This window comes from Lichtheimia ornata (assembly GCF_029851405.1).
Source record: "Lichtheimia ornata isolate CBS 291.66 chromosome Unknown scaffold00092, whole genome shotgun sequence".
Lineage (NCBI taxonomy): Eukaryota > Fungi > Mucoromycota > Mucoromycetes > Mucorales > Lichtheimiaceae > Lichtheimia > Lichtheimia ornata.
This window is the reverse complement of record NW_026695412.1, coordinates 73,918-96,384: the sequence shown is the minus strand read 5'-3', so window position 1 is coordinate 96,384 and position 22,467 is coordinate 73,918. Positions and strand designations below refer to the sequence as shown.

The 22,467-nt window shown below is 44.2% G+C and overlaps 9 protein-coding genes across 9 annotated transcripts; 1 reads left to right on the top strand and 8 right to left on the bottom strand.

Moving 5' to 3' along the window:
- Window positions 1-367: 367 nt before the first annotated feature.
- O0I10_011526 (uncharacterized protein) lies at window positions 368-772 on the bottom strand (the record flags this gene model as incomplete). Its single annotated transcript, XM_058491491.1, has 1 exon — window positions 368-772. The coding sequence occupies one exon, from the start codon at window positions 770-772 to the stop codon at window positions 368-370; it is 405 nt and encodes a 134-aa protein (XP_058337766.1).
- A 2,609-nt stretch (window positions 773-3,381) lies between these two features.
- On the bottom strand, window positions 3,382-3,822 carry O0I10_011525 (uncharacterized protein; the record flags this gene model as incomplete). The annotated part of the gene is made up of 1 exon (XM_058491490.1): window positions 3,382-3,822. The coding sequence occupies one exon, from the start codon at window positions 3,820-3,822 to the stop codon at window positions 3,382-3,384; it is 441 nt and encodes a 146-aa protein (XP_058337765.1).
- Window positions 3,823-5,342: 1,520 nt separating this feature from the next.
- Window positions 5,343-10,071, bottom strand: O0I10_011524 (uncharacterized protein; the record flags this gene model as incomplete). The annotated part of the gene is made up of 8 exons (XM_058491489.1): window positions 5,343-5,671; window positions 5,729-5,882; window positions 5,941-8,475; window positions 8,547-8,951; window positions 9,009-9,245; window positions 9,303-9,680; window positions 9,739-9,882; window positions 9,958-10,071. The coding sequence occupies 8 exons, from the start codon at window positions 10,069-10,071 to the stop codon at window positions 5,343-5,345; spliced, it is 4,296 nt and encodes a 1,431-aa protein (XP_058337764.1).
- A 262-nt stretch (window positions 10,072-10,333) lies between these two features.
- O0I10_011523 (uncharacterized protein) lies at window positions 10,334-12,488 on the bottom strand (the record flags this gene model as incomplete). Its single annotated transcript, XM_058491488.1, has 6 exons — window positions 10,334-10,580; window positions 10,644-10,720; window positions 10,777-11,244; window positions 11,309-11,662; window positions 11,718-12,084; window positions 12,229-12,488. The coding sequence occupies 6 exons, from the start codon at window positions 12,486-12,488 to the stop codon at window positions 10,334-10,336; spliced, it is 1,773 nt and encodes a 590-aa protein (XP_058337763.1).
- A 466-nt stretch (window positions 12,489-12,954) lies between these two features.
- On the bottom strand, window positions 12,955-14,988 carry O0I10_011522 (uncharacterized protein; the record flags this gene model as incomplete). The annotated part of the gene is made up of 2 exons (XM_058491487.1): window positions 12,955-13,072; window positions 13,130-14,988. The coding sequence occupies 2 exons, from the start codon at window positions 14,986-14,988 to the stop codon at window positions 12,955-12,957; spliced, it is 1,977 nt and encodes a 658-aa protein (XP_058337762.1).
- Window positions 14,989-15,335: 347 nt separating this feature from the next.
- O0I10_011521 (uncharacterized protein) lies at window positions 15,336-17,234 on the bottom strand (the record flags this gene model as incomplete). The annotated part of the gene is made up of 9 exons (XM_058491486.1): window positions 15,336-15,428; window positions 15,516-15,673; window positions 15,731-15,893; window positions 15,957-16,314; window positions 16,387-16,543; window positions 16,599-16,642; window positions 16,713-16,837; window positions 16,941-17,080; window positions 17,150-17,234. 9 exons carry the CDS (start codon window positions 17,232-17,234, stop codon window positions 15,336-15,338), a joined length of 1,323 nt encoding a protein of 440 aa, XP_058337761.1.
- Window positions 17,235-17,600: 366 nt separating this feature from the next.
- O0I10_011520 (uncharacterized protein) lies at window positions 17,601-18,374 on the bottom strand (the record flags this gene model as incomplete). The annotated part of the gene is made up of 2 exons (XM_058491485.1): window positions 17,601-17,699; window positions 17,769-18,374. 2 exons carry the CDS (start codon window positions 18,372-18,374, stop codon window positions 17,601-17,603), a joined length of 705 nt encoding a protein of 234 aa, XP_058337760.1.
- Window positions 18,375-18,512: 138 nt separating this feature from the next.
- O0I10_011519 (uncharacterized protein) lies at window positions 18,513-19,673 on the top strand (the record flags this gene model as incomplete). Its single annotated transcript, XM_058491484.1, has 4 exons — window positions 18,513-18,822; window positions 18,880-19,262; window positions 19,315-19,436; window positions 19,496-19,673. The coding sequence occupies 4 exons, from the start codon at window positions 18,513-18,515 to the stop codon at window positions 19,671-19,673; spliced, it is 993 nt and encodes a 330-aa protein (XP_058337759.1).
- A 343-nt stretch (window positions 19,674-20,016) lies between these two features.
- On the bottom strand, window positions 20,017-22,047 carry O0I10_011518 (uncharacterized protein; the record flags this gene model as incomplete). The annotated part of the gene is made up of 6 exons (XM_058491483.1): window positions 20,017-20,679; window positions 20,732-20,857; window positions 20,915-21,057; window positions 21,117-21,243; window positions 21,361-21,693; window positions 21,832-22,047. 6 exons carry the CDS (start codon window positions 22,045-22,047, stop codon window positions 20,017-20,019), a joined length of 1,608 nt encoding a protein of 535 aa, XP_058337758.1.
- Window positions 22,048-22,467: the final 420 nt, after the last annotated feature.

The following is a 22,467-nucleotide window of genomic DNA, read 5'->3' as shown; positions in this document are numbered from 1 at the left end:
GGCTTATCGCTACGAAGCAAAAGCATGCATGATTACGATTTTGGCTGCAGGGTCAACGTGTAACCATATGCGAAAAGTGAAGAGGGAGAGAGGGAGAGAGAGCAACAATGAGCTAATACCAAAAGCGAGCAAGTGACTTGCTCTAACTGACCAAGACATCCATTCTTCAATGCAACTACCAAGCCAAACATTAAATCCTCTACCTCGCTTCATGGGAAAAGATGTATAGATACCGCACCCTTTTTATAGAAATCAAGTACGATGCTTTATGGAGATCATGTATATTCAAAAGACAAAGAAATCCAATGCATGCTATCACAAGCTTCGCGAAACTACCACCAACTCCATAGGTCTTCATACAATGGCTTCATCTCCGCCCGAACCATAAGTTTGTCACTGGATTCTCCGTTGCACTTGCACCAATGAATGAAAACGTTTGGCCATCATTGTGGTGGATTTTCACCTGGAGAGATTCTGTATCGTCATTGACAAGCCCTAAGTATCGTCCATTGAAAGCGGAGATGTCATCAACCTCAACATAACCTCTGGATTTTCTCCCTAGGTAAGCTTCAGTAAGATCCTGAGGTTTTCCGAGTTGCCATAAATTGACGCGAATCGTTTTTCGAATGGTTGGCAAGACAATCTCAGTGAAATAAAGCCGTGGTAAAATGTCAGGCGACGGTTGAAATTCAAGAATAGCCGGGTATCGTGCGGCAGAGACAACAGAAAGTAAAAGACCGGTAAAGACAACGAGGAGACTTGAGAACTTCATCTTGTAGCAGAGAATGAGCTTGATAAGATAGCAAGTACTCGTACTTTTTGGACCTCTTTTATAATTGTCTCGAATGAACACCTAGTTGTCTTACGTATCAACTTCAAGCCAGAGAGCTTCTAGTCACATTATGCTGGCGTTTTGCATTGTAACACACGCATCAGACGACCTGAATTCCTTCTTTGTGTACTGTACCCTTCTCTTTTTCAGCTCCCATTTGACATACCCATTCGCCAATGTCGTCAACCATATTCATCAAGTAAGCTGTTTGCGATAGCTCGGATATTATAGGTTCATTCATACCTTTTTATTCATAAGAGCATTATCAAATGGATATGCTATCGAGCATCTTAGCAGGTCCAAGTGAGAGCAACTTGACTCTAAACAAACATACCATGAAACAAGCTTGCAAGTCATGCCAATGATTGCCATTAGTCGTTTATCATGTAAAGTGTAAAATGGCACACACCCTTTTGCTATACGTGAGGATCATTTCTTTTATGACGATGGGTGGATGGCGTGTGTGGGGTCATTGAATGACCTCAGTGTAATAGCAGTAGGGGGGTTTAAACTTGGGGGACAGCAGCTCTACGACTTGAGACAACGCTTCTCTTCTTTTTCTCCCACCTTTCCTTATCCCATTCACGACATCTCGATCAAGGTAATGTATTACAAAAAAGTGCTCTTGTTGGCTGTGAGGTGTTAATGCAGTTCTGAACATGCATTGTCAGGGAGTGAGTGTGTCCAAGTGCTGAGGAATGAGCGTGGTTGGTGGTTGCCATGGCGATATCGTTGCTTCCTCTTGTTCGTTGCTATTCCCGCTCTATGCTTGGTGTCAACAGGTACATTGAGAATCCAATGTTGCAGCCGAACTGGTTCCATTGACCTGTTAGCTTATATAAGGGCCAAGTTTGGTTTCAAGACGTTGGCTGGTTTGGCGTTCTGTTTCGGCTCAACAACACTACACCATGGTTTTCGGTCTCTAACAACCAGCAGCTAAGGATCTTTACGTCTATGGAAAAGGCAAGTGCAATGAAATAAACAATGAAAAGAGGCGTTTTATTGTACGTGTGTGCTAATAATGAGTTGAATAGGTTTCTTTGGTCAAGCAATGCAACTTGGGGGCATCATCATCATCATCTCTTTGGGTTCAAGTCCCAGCCTGGATCAAGTGGCTGCTGCGTCGCTCTGCACTAGCCAATGTGCTGGAAAAGCTTCTTGGAACACGTCCAGGACTCTAGAGGCCTGCGTTGAGGTGATGGGTCGATGACGATGGGTTGTTGGAAGAGCATGGTCACCGTGTTGAGGTAAAAGGGGATTTGCAACAGCCCGGTTGTGAATGTGTTGGGCCAACACGCTCTTCTCGTGATAGGCTCGTTCTTTCGCTTGAGGATTTCTTTTCATGAGGTGGGAAATGATTGGAAGGATTGGATTGGGGATCATTCTTTCTTTGAGAGGATGAATGAGGACAACAATGAGCCTGGATTTCTACGTAAGTGATGTCCTTCCTTGCCATGGATCGAACTGGCCTTGCGTGATTCGTGCAGTGCTTTCTCAAGAACAAGGGATCGCTCGACGTTGCTCATATGATGGTGATTTGACTTGTGAATTCCTTATGATTTGTTTTCTTCCTTGGGGAAGATCGCCTAACGGTATACCAAATCGTCATCATTCCCGGTATTAGATTGCCTAACTTGGCTGCTTTTTATTTATAGAGACGACCATTACAATGATTACGATAATGATGATGGTTGCGATGATAACGACAACGAGTTCCACAACAATGACGATGATTACGACATCCACAACGATGACGATGATACGGACAACGAGATTCAAAAGGAAGACTGCAAGATTCCATTCGGCCTCTTTACGTGTTTTTGATCTTTACGAGGATGGGATTGACGACTGGTGACGGGTACGAGTATGAGTATGAGTATGAGTAGAAGTACGAATGATGAGGGACGACGAAGACAACGATGGTTGTAATGTAGCAAGATGAAATAAAGCATTGTTTATTTATTACATACACGCTTGGACTTTGCTAGCTCGTGGATTACATTTACTATTGCTTCGAAATGGAATAATAAAGAAGGTCATGTAAGAGGTATATGGCTTTTGAGATACCACATGTAGCACCGATTATTAATAACAGAGGTTATTGAGTGAGTGATGCTGCGGTAGCGTCGACAATTGGGATGAAATTGTATATAGAAGCGACGACGCTGTATGTATGGATCGAATGCGCTTTTAAAGAAGCGGGCGATTGTTGTTTGACTAAGCACGTAAGACTTGAAAGGTGAGGCGAGATCGGCCACCCGTAAAAAAAGGTTGTTGATATGCGAAAAGTAAAGAGAGAGGGAGAGAGAGCAACAATGAGCCAATACCAAAAGCGTGCAAGTGACGTGCTCTAATTGACTAAGACATCCATTCTTCAATGCATCTACCAAGTCAAACATTAAATCCTACACCTCGCCTCATGGGAAAGGATGTATAGATGCCACACTATTCTTTATAGATATCAAGTAGGATGCTTTATGGAGATCATGTATACATATTCAAAAGACAAAGAAATCCAATGCATGCTATGTATCACAAGCTTCGCGAAACTACCACCAGCTCCATAGGTCTTGATCCAATGGCTTCACGTCCGCTCGAACCTTCATGTTTGTAACTGCTTCGTCCGTTGCACTTTGACCAATGAATGTAAACATGTATCCATCATTGTGGTGGACTCTCAACTGGAGATATTCTGTATCATCATTGACAAGCGCTGCATATCGTCCATCAAAAGCGGGGAGGTTATCAACCTCAACATAACCTCTGGATACTTTTCCTGGATAACCTTGAGTAAGTTCTTGGGGGTTTTCGGTTTGCCACAAATTCACGCGAATCGATTTTTCGAGGGCTGGCAAGTCAATCACAGTGAAATAAGGCGTTGGGAAAATGTGAGGTGATGGTAAAAATCTAAGGATGGCCTGGTATCGTTCGGCAGAGACAACAGAAAGTAAAAGACCGGTAAAGACAACGAGGAGACTTGCGAACTTCATTTTGCAGCAGAGAACGGGCTTGATTAGATAGCAAATACTCGTACTTTTTGGACCTCTTTTATAATTTTCTCGAACGAACGCCTTACCAACTTCAACCGAGAGAGCTTCTGGTCACATTATGCTGGCGTTTTGCATTGTAGCACACGCATCAGAAGACCTGGATTCCTTCTTTGTGTACTGTACCCTTCTCTTTTTCAGCTCCCATTTGACATACAGTACCGATGCGCCAATCTCGTCGACCATATTCATCAAGTAAGCTGTTTGCGTTAGCCTGGAAATTATAGGCTCATTCATACCTTTTTATACATAACAATGACGATACCATCTAAGAGCACTATCAAGTGGATATGCTATCGAGCATCTTAAGCAGGTCCAAGTGAGTGCAACTTGGAACCGAAGCTACCTCATTTCCAAGAGCATCTCCGAAAACATTCACAAAGGATGCCAAACAAATGTTTCAAACAAGTTTTTATGTTACATACATCGGAACACGTTCAAATACCCACAAGAGGACCTAAACAAATATACCATGAAGCAAGCTTGCAAGTCATGTCAACGATTGCCGTTAGTCGTTGATGACAAGTAATTGATCATTCAGAGAACGTGTGTAGTAGCCGTCTTATGCAATTCTCCAAGAAGAGGTGAATAGTAGATCTCGCATACATATGCATAAAGCCGCAGTGACAGGATCAATATCCAAAAGCGTAACCATGTTTTGCACCAAATGCCCCTGAAGATGCATGAATGCAACCTAAATCGCATTCAATGGCAGTACATTCAATGCGTGGGCATCCACTCGTTTCCTATAGTCAACCACACCTATACCATTGATAAAATGTCTTCCTTTGGCGAGTGACGAAGAATTGGGCTGCATTTGCATACACCTAGTCATCTGTGTCACTGGGTAACCAGTCTTGCTGATGGGCGTTTTTCGGATCACGAAATGCATTGCGTGCATAAAATATTTACACCTCATTTACCATAGTTAGTCCCCAGGCCGCGTTTTCTTATCGTGCCCGCCAGACCCCGTTACTTTTTCATCGAACCATAAAACCCAATGTTTACACGTTGTGTTGTTCATGTGTTCATGTGTTATAGGGTGTAGCGGGTAGTAAGATGGGCTTTGATGCGGACACCCTATGTTTAAGGTAAAGCCAATTCGTTCCTGTAATCGTAGTGTATCATTGGATTGGTGTGAATTGAGCCAAAGGGACTTTGAATCATTGGTCGGTGTCCGTCAGTCGTAGCTCATTACTGTCATGCATCATTGGGCTGTTGTCATGTGAGAGAAACAGCTCTTTTATTGCTCTAACTTGTTGAGTTAAGCAGCCAAGTTACGATTTCGCTATATTACTTTTGAATCGAATGAATATGAAAGATGGAAAGAGAGTATGTGTACATGTATATGTTGGTGTTGCGTAAGAAAAAGGGGGGGGGATTTGTGGAATGTGAGTGGTAATAGAAAGAAAAATGATGTTGATAGATAATGTGGATGCGTCTATAGAGAGAGAGGATCTTGCTTATGCACGGTCAGCGCTGTTCACATAGTCCAAAGCCTTTTCTTTGACTCGTTCAGCATCTTCTTCAGAGCCATGTTCCTTCTCGTATTGTAGCCATTTCTTGAAAAAGAACTTCATCTTTTTGGAAGACACCTTCATGGATGTGAGACGCTCAAACAATCGTCGAATGATTTCTTGATCTCCAGCCTTGATCTCCATATCCACATAGACACTCCAGATATCAATGCGCTTAGGATAGCTGCTCAGCAGACCCTCAAAGATAGTGCGTCCACGTTCAGGCTCGCCATGCTTGAATTCCATTTGTGCAAATTTGCTGATTGTCTCAACATCTATAAATTGAGAAGGTATAAGTACATGCCGTGGACATGAGCATCCAGCACACTTACGATGATGTTTGGGCAACACCTTGACACAGCGCTGTAACAATTCTCGTGCGCCTTCAACATTGTCATTCTTGAGATAAAACAGACCAAAGTGCGTCCAGAATTTGGGATTTTGGCTGAACTTTTTCAGAGACTCTTCCAACAAGGCTTGTGCTTTCTATAATAAAGAGTAAGTATCCCACACGAAATATTACAACGCTGTTACATGTACTTGCCTCGGTCTTTCCGGTACGTTCATACATCTCGGCCAATTGCATATGCATCTTTTCAGGATCGCAATACACACAAGAGCGCTTAAAGACTTCCTCCAATGATTCATCACTGCCGTAGGTGTTTTCCAAGTTGAGCATTGCCATCCACACGTTCATTTTTTCTTGCTCTTCACGGAAGCTGATGGTGTTCAATGCACGATTACCGATTTCACGTGCCTTTTCAATCTCGGATAGCTGAAGTTGGTATGCCATGTAGTTGATCCAAAGGAAAGATGAATTGGGTGAACCCACAAGGACACGCTCATAGTCGCCAGCGGATTGAGGAGCCGTGGTTGACAATTCAGCTGTCTTATCCTCGACTTGCTTTTCACCACCCTTCTTTTTCTTCTTGACATCTTGCTCTTCGTCCGATTCATCCTCATCATCAGATTCATCCTCGCTATCTTGTTTGGTCTCTTGCAAGTTGCCCGACCAGTCGAAACCTTTGCCACCAAGAGCAGGAATAGCCTCATCTTCATTGTCACTGTCAGAGGATTCATCATCGTCGCCAGCAGCTTCGCCCATGGTCTCATCGATATCACGCACATCTTGCATTTCCTCATCTTCTTGTTGAACCTCGTTTTCCTCCTCATCCTCATCCTCATCCTCATCCTCTTCTTCTTCGGATTCGAGATCATCATCACTGGAAAGTTCATCCATAATATCATCACCATCCTCATCCTTCTTGTCTCCAACACGGCTCTTGTTCAATGCACCTTCGACACGGTTGTTTTCGGTATCAACATGCAAGATCTTGCACTTTACAAGTTGACCAGCAGAGTACAACTTTTGCCAATCCTTGACGAATTCATCCGAAAGGTATCCAATTTTGATGCGTGCAGTAACGTTACGACCAAGGCTCACAAACACACCATTGTTGGCAACGTTGCTCACATAGCCCCAAAGGACTTGATCAGCTTCGATATCAGAGACAGAGTTGATTTCTGGGTTGGCTGTTGCAGGAGGAGTGGCGTCGGGGTTGACACGGCATGAGCGTAATGAGAGATCAAATTGGTTCTTTCTGTAGTTGGTAGCAATGACAGCGTAACGAACCACCATGCCTTCCTTGTAATCACCCAATGGATCGTTGCTGAAGGTATCGACGAGATCAGTGCGGTGAACACGGCCATGGATACCATGGGCAATTTGGATTTGCATTCCTTGGTGACGGGTGATACGTTGCACAAGACCAAGACCCACCATACCGGTCTTGATGCTCTTAACATTGGTAATGCGAGGAATGGCCTTGTCCTTGGATGGCACAAATTCACCCGTATGATGTTGCTTATCCAAACTCACAAGTTCAACAGGAACCAATTGGCCAACGGTATACTCCTTTTGAAAGTTGGTTGCCTTGGCAGCATCGCTTGATGTGAATTGCTTACGGATCAAGCCATGCAAGTGAGCACCCACCACAATATCCACATGCTTCTTGGAGATGTTGGTGACAAAGCCAAGGTAGTGTTCGCCAACCTTGCCCTTACCAACATCGGTCTTGCTGCCGAGCTTGAGTGAGCAATCGATCACCTCCTTGACATCATGGGTACGGGTGATAGGCAAGTAACCATGGCCCTTGGTGTTACGCATGCCCAAAATCTTGACCTCAATTTTATCACCATTCTTGAATTGAGCAAGTGGGTGCTTGAGATCCTTCACTTGAGAGACATCCGTGAAGAGCTCCGTAATAGCAACGCGACCATGACGACCATTGGCAAGCTCGATATTCAATTGCGTATCCTTGACAGCCTTGATTGTGGCGGAAACAATATTGCCAATAGCATACTTTTCAGCTTCTTCCTTTTTGCGAGCCTCCTTCTCTTGCTTCTTGACCTTGCCGACATTGGTCAAAGATGCAATGATGCGACGTTGATCTTGATTGACAGCATAAATATAGGCCTTAACAGTTTGGCCGATACGGAAAGCCGTTGTAAGATTGGCGACACGTGCTTCGGTCATTTGTGATGCAGGTACAAAACCGGTCAAGCCACCATAGAAACGCAAAATAGCACCACTAGGACGAACCGATTGGATGACAGCATGGGTGATCATATCAGACTTTGCCGTTTCCCAACTTGTGATACGTGGCAATGGGCTATCAATCAAAGTTTGCTTGAGAGACACCAAAAGACGGCTATTGTCGACATCACGCTCCAAAACACGACCACGGATCTTGTTGCCAGGCTTGTATTTGAGTTCAGGTTGCTTGAGAGCTGTATCAGCATAGTGGATGACTGGCACAAGCGCACTGATACCAGAAGAGATGTTCAACAATAAACCGGCACGAATGAACTTTTGAACGGTGCCTTCAATAATATCACCAATCTCGATCTCATTGATGTTGCCGTATTTCTCATCGATGACGCTCTTTTTGAGAGTGACGGATAACACATCCTCCATAGGGCTGTAGCTGAGTACACGAGCACTGTGGACCGTATCCAAACCATACTTTGCTGATGTCTCGACAACGTTCTCAATGCGTTCATCCGAAATGTTGTTGACCTATTTTTTACATGCATTGTAAGTGATCAACATCCCACTTTTGGCATATCATAAAGAGAGAGATGACTTACGCTTGCAAAGGCTTGAATATCATCCACACCCTTGATCGACATATAAAGTCCCTTGTTACGAGCCACACGTACGACCTTGACTTCCTCCAACAATGTGCCGTGAGGATAGCGTTCACCCACATACTGCTGGGCTTGATTCTTGGTATCGGCCAACAAGTGAGGCAACAATGTACCACCGACCATCTTTTGATTGACACCAGGTGCACAAAACAATATACGGAAAGTGATGCTGTCGCCAACGTTGTAGGATGAAACGTCGCCATTAGGGATCTGGGAAGCATCAATGGTGGCATCATAGAGACCCATAAAAGTGATATTCAAGCCCTTGGATTGAACTGCTTTGATAGTGCCGTTGACCTTCAATCCAGGTACAACCGAATGGAGACTGGAAGCAGGGCTCTTGACCTATACATAGAAAAAATCAGTGAATCGTTCAATAAAAAGAGGTGACGGGTGACTTACGATAGCCTTGGCTGCTTGATTTGAATCGAGAGTGACATTGACGGTGCGTTGATCCTTCTTTGGTGACTTTTTCACAACACATTGCACAATTTGGCCTGGCACCAATGGCTCGCCACGGTTGTATTCGTTGACATAGGTCTCTGCATCCTTCAAATTGCAAAAGGCGGTAACATCCTCGATACCAAGCGACAAAATGTAACCGTGATCCTCAACGCTCTTGACGCTAGCACTCAAAACCTAGCAGAACATCATGTGTGAATATACATTTCATGATGCACTAATCATCCAACTTACCGATCCTTCGCTTGCATCCACTTTGGCAACATCACGATTGATAGCTTCAGGACGCAATGTAAGCTCGATGTTGGTCTTTGTTCGCTTGTCTGATGGATCAGCTTCCTCCACACGCACCACACGGCATTGAACAAATTGACCGACACGGAACAACTTGTATAAGCTTGGAAGACCTTGTTCCTCTTCGTTGTCGTCATCATCATCATCCTCATCGTCATTGTCGTTGTCACCAGCAATACGTTCAACAGCTGCGCTGACTTGTTCTGAAATTTCGGTGATAGGAACGACACCCGTGATTTGTGATGGAAGGGCAACAATGAGCTCAAGGTCTTTGATCTTTGTGATGCATCCAGTCATCAACGTCTCGGGATTCAAATCCTAATATTCATTGTTCAGCCTTTTATCCCATTGATACTATCATGATTAGACACTTTACCTTGAGTGAAAGACGATCGATAGGTGCATGCTTTTCAGTCTTTGGCTTGCTGTCCTTTTTGCTGGCAACGGTTGCCTTCTTTTTGTCGGTTTTACGTCGTTTCTTTGCTGCAGGCTCGTCAGCTGTCTCTTTACGTTTCTCGCTCTATCATAAAAGGGTACATGAGTGAGAAGGTTGACCGAGAAAGACAAACGGGCATGTATGGTATCGATCGCTTACACTTTTGAACAAGTCATTGGCGGCCTTGATTGAAATTTGACGGTGTTCGAGTGGTGTAAGAATGCTGGCACCTCCACGAGGAAAGTCGATCTCCTCTGACTTTGTTGCTGCCATGACGAGAAAGAATGGGGGTCGAAGGAAAAAGAGATCGATCAAGGAGAGTTAACAAAAACTTCGGAGGGTGCAACCCACTCAGACATTCTCTCCTGCAAATTCACTGCCACCACCGCCATCAGTGGCTTGGATCCCGCCCACTCGCCCACCCACTCACGCTCAAGTCCGTTCATGCAAGAGGCCTCTCAAATCGTATTACAATAATGTCTTTAACGAATAAAAAGTGTATTATTAGATATAGGATTACTATGAAAAGACATGATTAAGCAAGCATTCCAGCAATCGATGCTGAAATCCAGGTTGACATGGCACCGCATATCATAGCAGATACTGCAAGTTTGGATATTTCTCCTGTGCGATTGGGTGCAAGAGAACCCAAGGTACCAATTTGAATACCAACACTTGAAAGATTGGCAAATCCACAAAGAGCATAGGTGGCAACCAATTGTGAGCGTTGAGTGAGCTTATCCGCATAGTCACTTGTCATGGCTTGATAGGCAACGAATTCGCTACAATAGCGTATCCAGGCAACATCATTAGTAACATGAATGGGACTTTATGCTTAAACTTACTTTGCCCAAATCTTGAGTGCCATCAATTGACCCACTGCCACCACATCAGAGCTATCAGCACCAATAAGCCATGCGATCTTATTACATGTCACGTGTTAGCATGGATACCGTCATCGATAATAATAGCACTTACGGGTACAAAGACATAGCCAGTGACAAGTTGCAAGGTGAGATCTTGAATGGTCAAAAAGTTACCAGCCCATGTGAGGAAAGCATTGAATGCGTAAAGCAACGAAAGGATTGAAATCAAGTTGGCAGCAATACAAAGGACAATGGTCATGCCGGTGTTTGCACCATTGGCTGCTGCATGTAAAATATTGGCAGCTGGTTCATCTTGTGGTGGGACTTTGATCACTCGTCCTGTTAATGGTTCCTCCACTTCAGGATATCGAATCTTGGATACGGCCAATGAACATGGGATGGACATGATGCATGATGTAAGCAGGGCTTGACCTGATACGCCCATTGCCATATAGCCAAACAGCACTGAACCAGAAATGGTGGCGAAACCTGAGGTCATGACTTGATGCAGTTCGGACGTTGTCATTAATGGCAAGAAGGGACGTACGAGTAGGGCATTTTCACCTTGTCCAATAAAGGGCTTTTTTTTTATCCATGTTAATCCCTCATCATTCATCCAATCCATGACCCTTGTATATACTTACCGAGGCGGTGGCGACAACAGCTTCTGCACCTGATACTTGTAATAGATACACAAAAATGACAGCAAATCGAGAAAGGAGCCATTGCAAGGCACCAACATGGTACAACATTTGCACAGTGGATGCGAAAAAGATGATGGCTGGAAATACAGTGATAGCAAAAATGCTCATGTCGGCAATGTCATCATTGGTCAAGAATTGGATGCCGTGCCATGCTTTGCTTAGGTATCCTTGTGCAAAGGTAGATGCCCACTCGAAAATGTCGTGGCCCACTGAAGATCGAAACACAAAGAGTGCTAACAAAAATTGGAGGAGCATTGAGCTGCATACCGTTGTCCAATTGATAGCGCGCCGATTCTAGTGCCATCATGTTGAGTATAAAAAGTTAAGATGTATGTGCATTATTACATACCGTGGATGAGACAACCAAGAGCAATAAAAAGACCACCAAACCAACCAAGGCAATGAATCGCTGCAATCGTGTTGAATCCGTCTCAGGGATACTAAATACGGTAATGATAATGACAGCCGCCACAAAGGCACCATACAATATGGATCGTAGACGCTTGCTGAGCTTGTAAAAAGGTGCTGCCACTGTATCCCATACTTTCCAACAGGGTGTCGTGATCAATGAGAATGGGACATAGTTGAAGATCATTTTTAGCGTGAAGCAGGCATAGATCAAACCAAGGATTAAATTTTCTTGATTATATCCCTTTGGTACCTGCAGCGCATAGGCTGCAGCGAGAAACCCTGTAAACAGTAACCACATGACCAGACTGTCACATGGGACAAGTGTGTATGTGTGGTGTAGAAAAAGAAGGTACGGATGTTGGCTTGATTTGGTATACTTTCCCAGGTTCCCCCCACCCTCGACCCTTCCATTGGTGGTGGAAGCAATGAAGAAAAAGACAGGGTCTTACCGAAACCATATTTTATGACGGCTGTAGAGACGTCCAAACCATCCTTTTTCCTCCTCCTGCTCTTGTTTCTCTTCTTGATCACCACCGTGGCCTTCGCAATCATTATCTTGTTTCCTTTTCTCGTCCTCGATCTCGTATTCAAATTCATGCTCAGCTTCGGCCGACTTGGTACTTGCATTCTCGAGAACGACCATGTTGTTGGTGGCTTCAACAATGACCTTCTCTTCCTTTGTTGAAAAATCTTGAGGCGTAGTGGCCATCTTGAATACGTATGTACTATTGCAGTTGATGCGAAATAGTAGAAAAGAGAGAGAAAGTAATGGGAAGAAATAAGAGCCTGAGAAATGATTTGTGTTCTCACATTTTATCTTCGTGTACACCTCTCTCGCTCTCGCTCTCTCTATCTTGTCAATCACCCAATATGGATAAGGAAGGACGACTGTCATATGTAAGATAGCTTTTGTGCACAGTTGCTTTATTTGTCGTGCGATATAGGGAGGACAACGACGTGCGTGTATTGTTTTACTACGATATTACCGAGGAAAAGAAAAAGTGAACAAAGCGTAGATTCTTATTACACAACATAAAAAAACGGAAGACGTGTATAGAGGTGGTATGAGAAGCGTGATAATGCGTGCGTGTGTGTGTGTGTGTATGGTGTAGGGTGTATAACTTGGTAAGAGGAAAAGGGGATAAGAAAACAGGGTAAAAAAGATAGTAGTATTATTAAACGGTAACGGCGGTAGAGCTTGAAAGACGACTTGTTTCACCTTCGGGAGAAGCCTTTGCTAGACGATCTGGATCCATACCACAGCCATGTAAAGCACCCGGAAGAGCACCCATTCTATAATAATCATTGCGTTTAGAGTAATTCTTCCTGAGTTTGGGTATTTCGTGTTACCTAGCAAGGAACATTTGCAGACGTAAACGGGAACATTCTTGATAAAGGTCCGTGAGTGACCGATGGCGATAAGCACCAATACGCAGTTGACGCAAAAAGGCGTAAAATTGCATCACCGATTCCAATCGATCGCGACAATAGCGGTCAATGCACGACCATTCATCGAAATAAGAGGTCCTAAACCGATACAAGAGCACTCGATCACATTGTTCCTTTTCTTCAGGTGCCACAGCACGTCCACAAGCCTGACATCCATAAAATACAGGTGAGAGTGAGAAGCGTTCCCACAGACTCGCAATGGTGTTCTCAGCATTCGCTGCTGCTGCTGCTTGTTGTCGTTGTTGAGTCTCGATAAGCTGATTCACGTATCCAGGCGGGCAATCTTCCACAAAACATGTCTTGACCAAGATGGCATCAATAATCTTACGACACGCCATGCGTGGATTCGGTCCAAAACGTAAAGTTGGCTTTACATCCTCTTCAATCACGTGCTTCATATAAGGTAAGCTGTTGAGTTTGCGTAATGAGACGGTGGTTGCTGCATCAATGAATTGGCGGAATTCCATTAAACAATGGTCATCTTCCGACGCCTCGACTTGGACTCCCAAAGATGGCTTTGTTGTTGTTGGCTGAGCTGTTGTTGTTGCTGCTTGGTTACTGACGATGGATTGAGTAGCAAGATCGATCTGAGCTCGCATCAAAGATGATAAAGGTGGCGCGTCAGGGTGATCAACAAGTGCTGCAGATGAAGAAGAAGACGAATGGGTGGATATGCGATGATCACTCAAATTAGTGCATGTGGAGGATGGTCGATGTTGTTGATGTTGTTGTTGCTTTTGATATTTGGATTCTTCACTTTGTAGGTGATGGCGTAATTGAGCAAGTTCTTTTTGAGCAAGGGCAAGATCACTTTGAGCTTCATTCAACAAATGACGAACGACTTCCAAATCCTGTTCAATGCGTTCCTTTTCCTTTTTCTCATGCTGAATCATTTCATTCGCCTCCTCAAACAATCGCTGAGATAATTCTTCGAGTTCACGCTTCACCGATTCTTTCGATTGTTGAATTTGCTGTACTTGTTGACGCTCCCCAGTGCATTTTTGTTGAAGAATCTCGAGGTCTTGTTTAAGAGCTTCAAGTTCAGGACCACGTCGTTCAATCGCTTGCTCCTTTGTGATTATTTGTTGTCGTAAATGTTGTATATAATCATGCTGCTCGCTCTGCTTATCTCGTAAACGCTCCAGTTGGCTCTGGGTACGGTCAATGGTTTGCACACGCACTGCACGCTCGGCTTGCCACCACTGTAAAGCAGGTTGAGGATCATCGCATAAACCACAATGCTCTGAATCGACTGAGACTAGCCAATGCTCACAAGCACAAACCGGTGGATTCGTCATAAGAACCTGGTGATGAGGTGTAATGGGACTACTGCTGTTGGTACAACTGCTTTCTGATGACGAACGGGTGGATGACGGTACTGAACAAGACGACATTGTGCAAGATGCACGGTCAGTGCGCGCTATAATGGGTGGTGGTGGAAGTGGTGGTGTTGGTGGAATTGAGCCAGTGGAAGAAATGGCAGCAGCAACGAAAGAGGACGAGGACGAGGGAATGTTGCTGTTAATGATGGTGGCGGATGCGAGTGAAGTTGAGGTTGAGGTGGTGGTGGAGTTGTGCTGTTGAGCAACGGAAAGGTCGTCAAACGCCGCTTGTTGAAGTTGATGGTAGAGTTGTGCTATATTGGACGCCTGCTGTTTTGGGAGAAGCGGTGATGTGGTGGTGGTGGTGTTGTTGTTAGAGGAGTGATGATGCTGCTGCTGCTGTTGCTGCAATGTAACCCCTGGTTCGTGCAGCGCCATTTTGCCTTGTTCTTTTTTAAAAGGGAATATCCCCCCTTACTATACCAACGTTGTTGCTTTAAGGGAAAGAGAGGAAAAAACAAAGAAAAGGATGTACAAGTAGGGTCCCTGACTTTCTGCTGCTGTGTCTTGTTTGGGTTTCAACAAGCGCACAGGCACACACACACACACACACAGGCACACACACTATACCTCTGTGAAAATCTCGTGACCAAGTGGGACAAGAACCATTGTTCTTTGTTGAGACATTGCTCTTTCTTTTACATGTGAATAAAAAAGGGGAGGATATATATAATGTATTGCATTCACAAGCATTACCACTACTACTACTACAGGATGGGATGGATTTAGAGCTTGGCTTCAAGCAAAGATGATCGGTTGTTGGTCTTGGAACAAGCCTTGTCATAATCCTCTTGCGAGATAGGTTTGGCTTCAACAGCCTAAAATCAAAGATAGTTTAGTCATTTTTTCATTCCCGTAATACCCGCCACCACCACGTCGTCGTCGTCAACAACAACAACACTTACAGGGTTGTAACCAACATGGGGTGCACACTTGTTAGCATTGGCCTTCTTGTAGATGGTAATAACAACGGCACCGCCCAAGCCAACGTTGTGTTGGAGGGCATATTTGACATTGGGTACCTGACGATCACCGGTCCATCCTCGGAGTTGCCATGTCAACTCTATATAAATAGTGAGCTAAATATATGCAGCATACCTTTGTTTATGTATACACAAACCTGTACATTGAGCCAAACCAGTGGCACCCAATGGATGGCCCTTGGAGATCAATCCACCAGAGGGATTCACAACGTATTTTCCACCATAGGTGTTGTCACCGGAATCAATCAAAGTGTGTGCTTTGCCAGGGGGAGTAAGGCCAAGGGCATCATAGGTAAGAAGCTATATATAGAAGAAGAGCATTGTTAATCTTTGATCGTTTGGAAAAAGGTGTATGCCATTTACCTCGTTGGCTGAGAAACAATCATGGAGTTCAATGACTTGAACATCATTAGGGGTAATGCCAGCCTTAGCATAGGCTTCAGTAGCAGCACGACGTGTCATGTCAGCACCAGCCCACTCGATAGCATCGGTCGTCAACATGCGTGGAGAATCGGTTGCCATGACTTGAGCACAAATTTCAACAGCTTGATCCCACAAGTTGTGCTTTTTGACAAACTCTTCAGATGCAACAATGGCACAACCGGCACCGTCACTCGTTGGGCAGCATTGCAACTTGGTCAAGGGGCCATAAATCTTGGGGGATTGCTTGATTTGATCAAGGGTGTAAACATCACGGAATTGCGAGTAGGGGTTGAGAGAGCTTTATAATGAATGGGTCAATCAATGAACAATGAACAATGAACAACGAATCAATCAATCACCATTGCTTTACCTGTGGCGATGGTTCTTTTCGGCAATCTTGGCCATATGCTCCTCCGTGGCACCATACTTTTCCATATAGCCGATACCAGCATTGCCAAAGATTTGAGCAGCACCAGGTGCCTTTGGTTCAAATCCACGTTCACCAGCCATCACGCTGAACACGTGATCTGTATTTTATGTTAGTGGGATCCACATGCTATAATTCGATGATTTGATACTTACCCATGGGGTTGGTACGATCTTGGAAGGCACTTGTCAAAGAACCTCTGCATCAAAAATAAAAATAAAGAAGCTACTCAATACGTTGCATAAAAAAGCGTCTCTTTTAAGATATACCTTGCCATGCGCTCAAAGCCAAGAGCCATTGCACAGTCAACAAGACCTGATGCTACAGCAAGACGAGCTTGCAATAAAGCAGTGGAACCAGTAGAGCAGTTGTTGTTGACGTTAATGACAGGGATCTTTTGAAAGGAGGAGGAGGAAATACAAGTTTGGTCAGCGTTGTGTAACCAAAAATGAGAAGATCGTGTGCATGTGTTACGCGCATTTGAACATAATACATACTTGAGTCATGCCAAGCTGATACAAGACACGCTGGCCACAGGTGCTGTCGCCGTATACATAACCGCATGTTGCGTATTCGACTTGATCATAATTCAACTTGGCGTCGTTCAATGCTTTGACAGCAGCTTCAAGGCCGAATTCTATAAACGTGTGTGTGTATGTGTAAGGCGTCTCACTGTTGCGTTGTTATTCTGGGGATAGATATCTACCAGGATAATCCACCTCGCCACGAGGCTTGATGAACTTGGACATGCCAACACCAACAACGTATACTTTGCGTAAACCAGCAGCCATAATGGTATATGTAAAGGGAAAAAGGGGGAGTAGTAAAGAATAAAGAGAGGGAAAAGATGTGGGGTTGAAAGCTGGGAACCAACTTTTTATACCAGAAATCGTCACATGTAAGCAGATTCGTAGCCAAGCAGAGGGAATGCGCTGCGTGAGAATTAAGTCCTTCAAAAATCATGCTCTTGAAAGTGTAATCCCCGATTTGCCATATAAAGCTGTCTCCTGCTAGATGCTGCAACTATACCGGTTTCTCGTACTTGACAGCTGCACATGTATCCCCATCCACGATGCATATTCTTCTAAGCTCATTTATTATCTAATTATTAAAGGATAATGTATTCTACGTACAATGATATGATATAAAAAGAATGATTACAATTTCTCATGCTGTTGTTGTTGTTGCTGCTGCTGCTCCTTTTGAGATGGCTGAAGGGTGTCCACAAGACCAATCAAAGGGAACATGACCAAATACTACAATTTGTAGTCGTTTAGTCATCTTGAATCCACCTAGATTCGCTCGCTGCATTCTAATGTACCTACCATGATGACCCATCCAAACATGCCAAAGAAGGTGCCTGAAACCAATTCCCGTTGACCATGGAAAAAATAAGTGCTTGTCATGCAAAGCATCCACCACCACAAGGCCAGGAATCCATAGACGATGTATAAACCATACTTTTTGGTATTCTTGAAGAGCAAGATGGCGCGTTGTTCCTCCCATAAGAATAAGCTTGCATGGACTAAAAGTACGCAGTGGCCTGAAACATCATGACCACCGATCCATTGACCTCCCGTTTGGCGACACGTGGCCTGACTTTGCAGCAAGATGTCCGATGAACAGCTACCACCCGTAGCCACAAACACGCGATCGATAAAGCTGGGGCCCAGTAACCATTGTGTGATGCAAAACCAATAGGCCGTTGACAAGATGTATCGTAACCAGCTCTTTTTGTCACCGTTGAGGAGTGAGACATAGGCAACGGTCGTCCATAGCCAACCAAGCTTGACAAAGTAGACGTTGATAAGGTTGTGAGAGTCGCTAAAGTAACTAGGTGGGACACGGCCTGCCACAAAAGTGCTCAATGCTAAAACAGTGATGGGATAGAGAAATGCCGGTATCCAACGATTTGTGAACATGGTTGCCATGGCGAATGGAAAGAAGAAAGTTGAAAGTGTGGTTGTGTTGTAGGACAAAGAAGCAGCTGCTGGGTCTGTCTCTCTCTTTTTGTAGCTTGCATTGCTCGTGACTGACCACCCCAGTTTTTTCCTTTTCGTTTGACCATTATGATTCAGGTCGAGTCGAATCCCACCCTATTGCCACCATTCCAACCGGTACAAGCACTCGATCTACAGCTTGGCAATGAGTATGTGCTTCAAGTAACAGCCAACAGCCAATACGCCATGGCTTCATGTTCGGATAGCACGGTGCGCCTTTACGATCTAGCAACGTTGCAACCTGCCACAGCACTACGCCAACAAAAGGTGCTCACCAAGATGCAGCTGTATAATGATTCAACTCTCTTTACATCATCCGTGGATGGAACACTTGTACGATGGGATTTGAGAACAGCACAACCTGTACAGACATTGACGTGTAAGTAAAGCAAACGTTTTGTTATAGAGGTTACTCATCAAAAAAGGGGCGGATTAGATTCCAAGCCGATCTCTGCATTCGACATCAATTGCAATGATACGATGGCAGTCGTTGGTACGAGTGATTATGACAAGTATGCCAATGGTGAACTTGTGTTTTTTGATACCCGCCAGTCCTCGATCCTGCATAAATTTGTTGAATCCCACCTCGATGATATCACCGAAATCCAATGCCACCCCAGCATGCCAGCTCGTCTTTTATCAAGTTCCACCGATGGTATTATCAACTATTACGACGTTACAGACTTTGATGAGGAAGAAGATATTCTCGCGGTGGTGGATGCTGGCTCGTCAATTCAAAAGATGGGATTCTTTGGTCCTGATGCAGAATACGTGTACAGCTTGACGCATACAGAGACATTTTTATTGCATACATTGGAGGTAAATGATTTGTGTTTACGTCAACCAGCCTATGCTAATGGGATATGAATAGGGTGATCTCATTTGCGACTTTGGTGATGTGCGAAGCTTTGATAGCAATCAAGTCGAGTATGCTATTGATTGTAGTTATGATCCGGTATCACAGCGCTTCTATTTGATCACAGGCAACAATAGGTAACAAGAAAGGATACGTGCGTGATTACGTCAATCACTAAGGGATCTTTTTCAAATAGTGGTGATGTCCAATTACTGCATGTGAATGTGGGTCAAGTACAACATTGTCAAACACTCAAGGCACCTGGTGGTCATACAGACATTGTTCGAGCGGTCTATTGGAATCATCATTCTCAGAGCATCTTAACAGGTGGTGAAGATGGCCGTATGTGTGCATGGCAAGGTGCATCATCATAGAGAAGACATGAACATGATAGATAGAAATGTACATATGTAGAATTATTCAACAAACTATAAAACACATCTTTTAATTGAGAGATTGAAATGTGTTGCTATGATAATCATGATTGGATAAGCAAATGAGACTTTGCAATAATACTTAAATAAGTTGGGTGGGGGATGTGGAATAAGGATCTTAGGATGCGTATATAAGAATTACTATAGAGTGATCACGATGGGAATAAGGCATAAAAGAGAAAAACATGTAAAGAATAGAGAGAGAGAGAGAGAAATGGGGGAGGTTGCTACAGCGAACAACAACAACGTACGCTGGGCGATCTTTGTGCTGGTGATAATATCATCAATGCGGTGGCGATGCTGCTGCTGATGATGATGATGCTGTCGATTGCATATTCCTCTTTGCAAGCATACTTCGGATACGTAAAGTGGAACCAGGACCACGTTGACTTGGCGGTTTAGTAGAACCGGTCTTTTTGTTATCAGCTGTAGCTTGTGAAGAGGAGGAGGATGGTGGTGAAAGTGACCCTGCCAATGATGGGATACCGGTACCACCACTCGTAGCACTACTTGCAGTAGGCGAATCTTTGGATCGAGTTGTTGGTGAAGGTCGATTGGTGGAGGTGCCACTATTGGCATCTTTGGTTTTGTGACCCGTAAGTGATGATGTCCTCACACGTGGCACACCTGTGCTTGCGCGTACAGAGACGCGAGCCGCTGCAGAATGACGATAGGTCTTTTTGACAGCAGCTGGAATAGGTGGTACAGGTGGTACAGCTGCAGGATCCATTGTTGTCGTAGGAATGGGGATAGATGAATCAGCCGTTGTAGTAGTAGTAGGCGTGCCAGCATGAAGAGATGAAGTACGGCTGTGTGTAGGTCTATCAGTGGATCGTGTCGAAAGACTGTTACGCATGGTACGAGAGGTGCTGGATGTCGATGGTGTTGGGGATCCCTTGTTGGAAGCATACCCATCAAAGGACATACGAGCAGGATGAACAGGAAGCTTATTATCATTGTTAGCTCCATTGTAAATAAGATACCCAAGTAAAACTCACATTTCTCGAAATCAGATCATCCTCAGCATCCAGAATCTCCAGGATATCTTTTCCATCAACAAGCAATGGTGATCCACGTGCATAAGTCTTCCACAAAGCAACACTTTCTCGAATTTTGTTGCCAAGCTATGTATTGTATGGGGATTAGCATTTCCACTTTATCCTGTAAACATACGCACTTACCATCTTGACCTCTTCAGGAGCATTACGTCTTCTAGCACTGCGAAGTAGGATCGTACGGCGCTTGAGATTACTCTTGGCGGAAAGAGCAATCGTCTTTGCAATATCAAGATCCACCTTGGCTTTTTGCAGCTTTTGTACATCATCTATTATTCCCCAAAAGTGAGCATACAACAGCACCTTTTCAAGATAATAAATAGTGTACCTGTTGTTCCAATCTCTTCAAAGAATCTTGCAGAATCCAATTCGAGATCCCTCAACAAATCATTCAGCTGACGTAAGATGGGCTTGGTATCTGGCTTGTAGCGAATCCTTGTCGAGAACCGAGCAGACTATAGGGAACAATGAATACAGGGTTTTCTTTTGTGGCACAATAAAAGGGGGGGAGAGGTGCAAATGGGGGAATCGGAGGTAGTAGGTAGGTTGCCATGACAGAGAAAGAAACATACCATGCGTTGTTCACGGCGTTGTTGCTGATCTTGATCCATTACCAAAGGAGTACTACCACCGTTGCTACCGTTACTTGCCATGGATGGACGTCGCTTATACAAATGGCTAGCTGACTTGATGGCTGAATCCAGACTTGCTTCAGCATGCATAAGAACCGATTCATCACGTTCACCCGAGAGACCCAAATCTTTCAACATGTGCTCGATTTGTGTCGTGGTCGATTCAACATTGACAATAGCTTGGTTGGTCAACTCAAGTTGGGCGATAAGCTCGTTAAGTTCGGCTGTCTTTAACGTAAGGATGGATCGCAAGTTGGCAATCGTTTGGGCACCCTATGTATGTTATCGTTAGTAAGCCCATACACATATATAAAAAGGTTGTTGAATGGATACGCGCATATCTCCAAGCACACACATACACACACACACGCCCACACACACATATACACCCCTTCCTTATATTCCCCTAACCTCGTCAAGCTTGTTCAGGAGCTGAACCACTGCCTTGTCTCCCATGTTGAAATGTTGTTGATCATCTTTGGACGATGCGTCAGTCGTTGTGGTTGTTTTAGTAGTGGTAGTCGTCGTCGATGTCGTTGTCGTGTCGACAGTCGATGGGGGTTGGTCATTGGACTTGAAAGTGGTTTCACCAGCAATAGAACGTGCGTTGTAGACAAGTTCCGACATGATCGTTTATAGAATGGGAAAGAAAAGAGAGAGAGAGATCAAAAGGCAGATTGCATAAAAGAAAAAGAAAGATAGTACGTGGGGAAGGGGTTGTTGTTGTTGTTGTGATAGTTGTTATAGTCGAGCTTCTGTCTGCTGTACACAAGTCAAGTGTGTTGTATATATTCGACAGAAGCACAACTGAAAGACCGCAAAAGACACAGGCACAACGCATGGCCAAGGTATTTATTCATCCAAAAGGTTACACAAGTTGTCATCTGCCTTGATGATTGCATATGCCCCATCATGATCATTCACCCTTTTCTATCATCCCTACTTGTATTCATATCATTGACACATTCACAAGGAGTGCTTTCAACGTTATTTTCTCTTCTTCTCGATGATTCAAAACTACAACTCTTTTCCTCTCTTTACATTGTT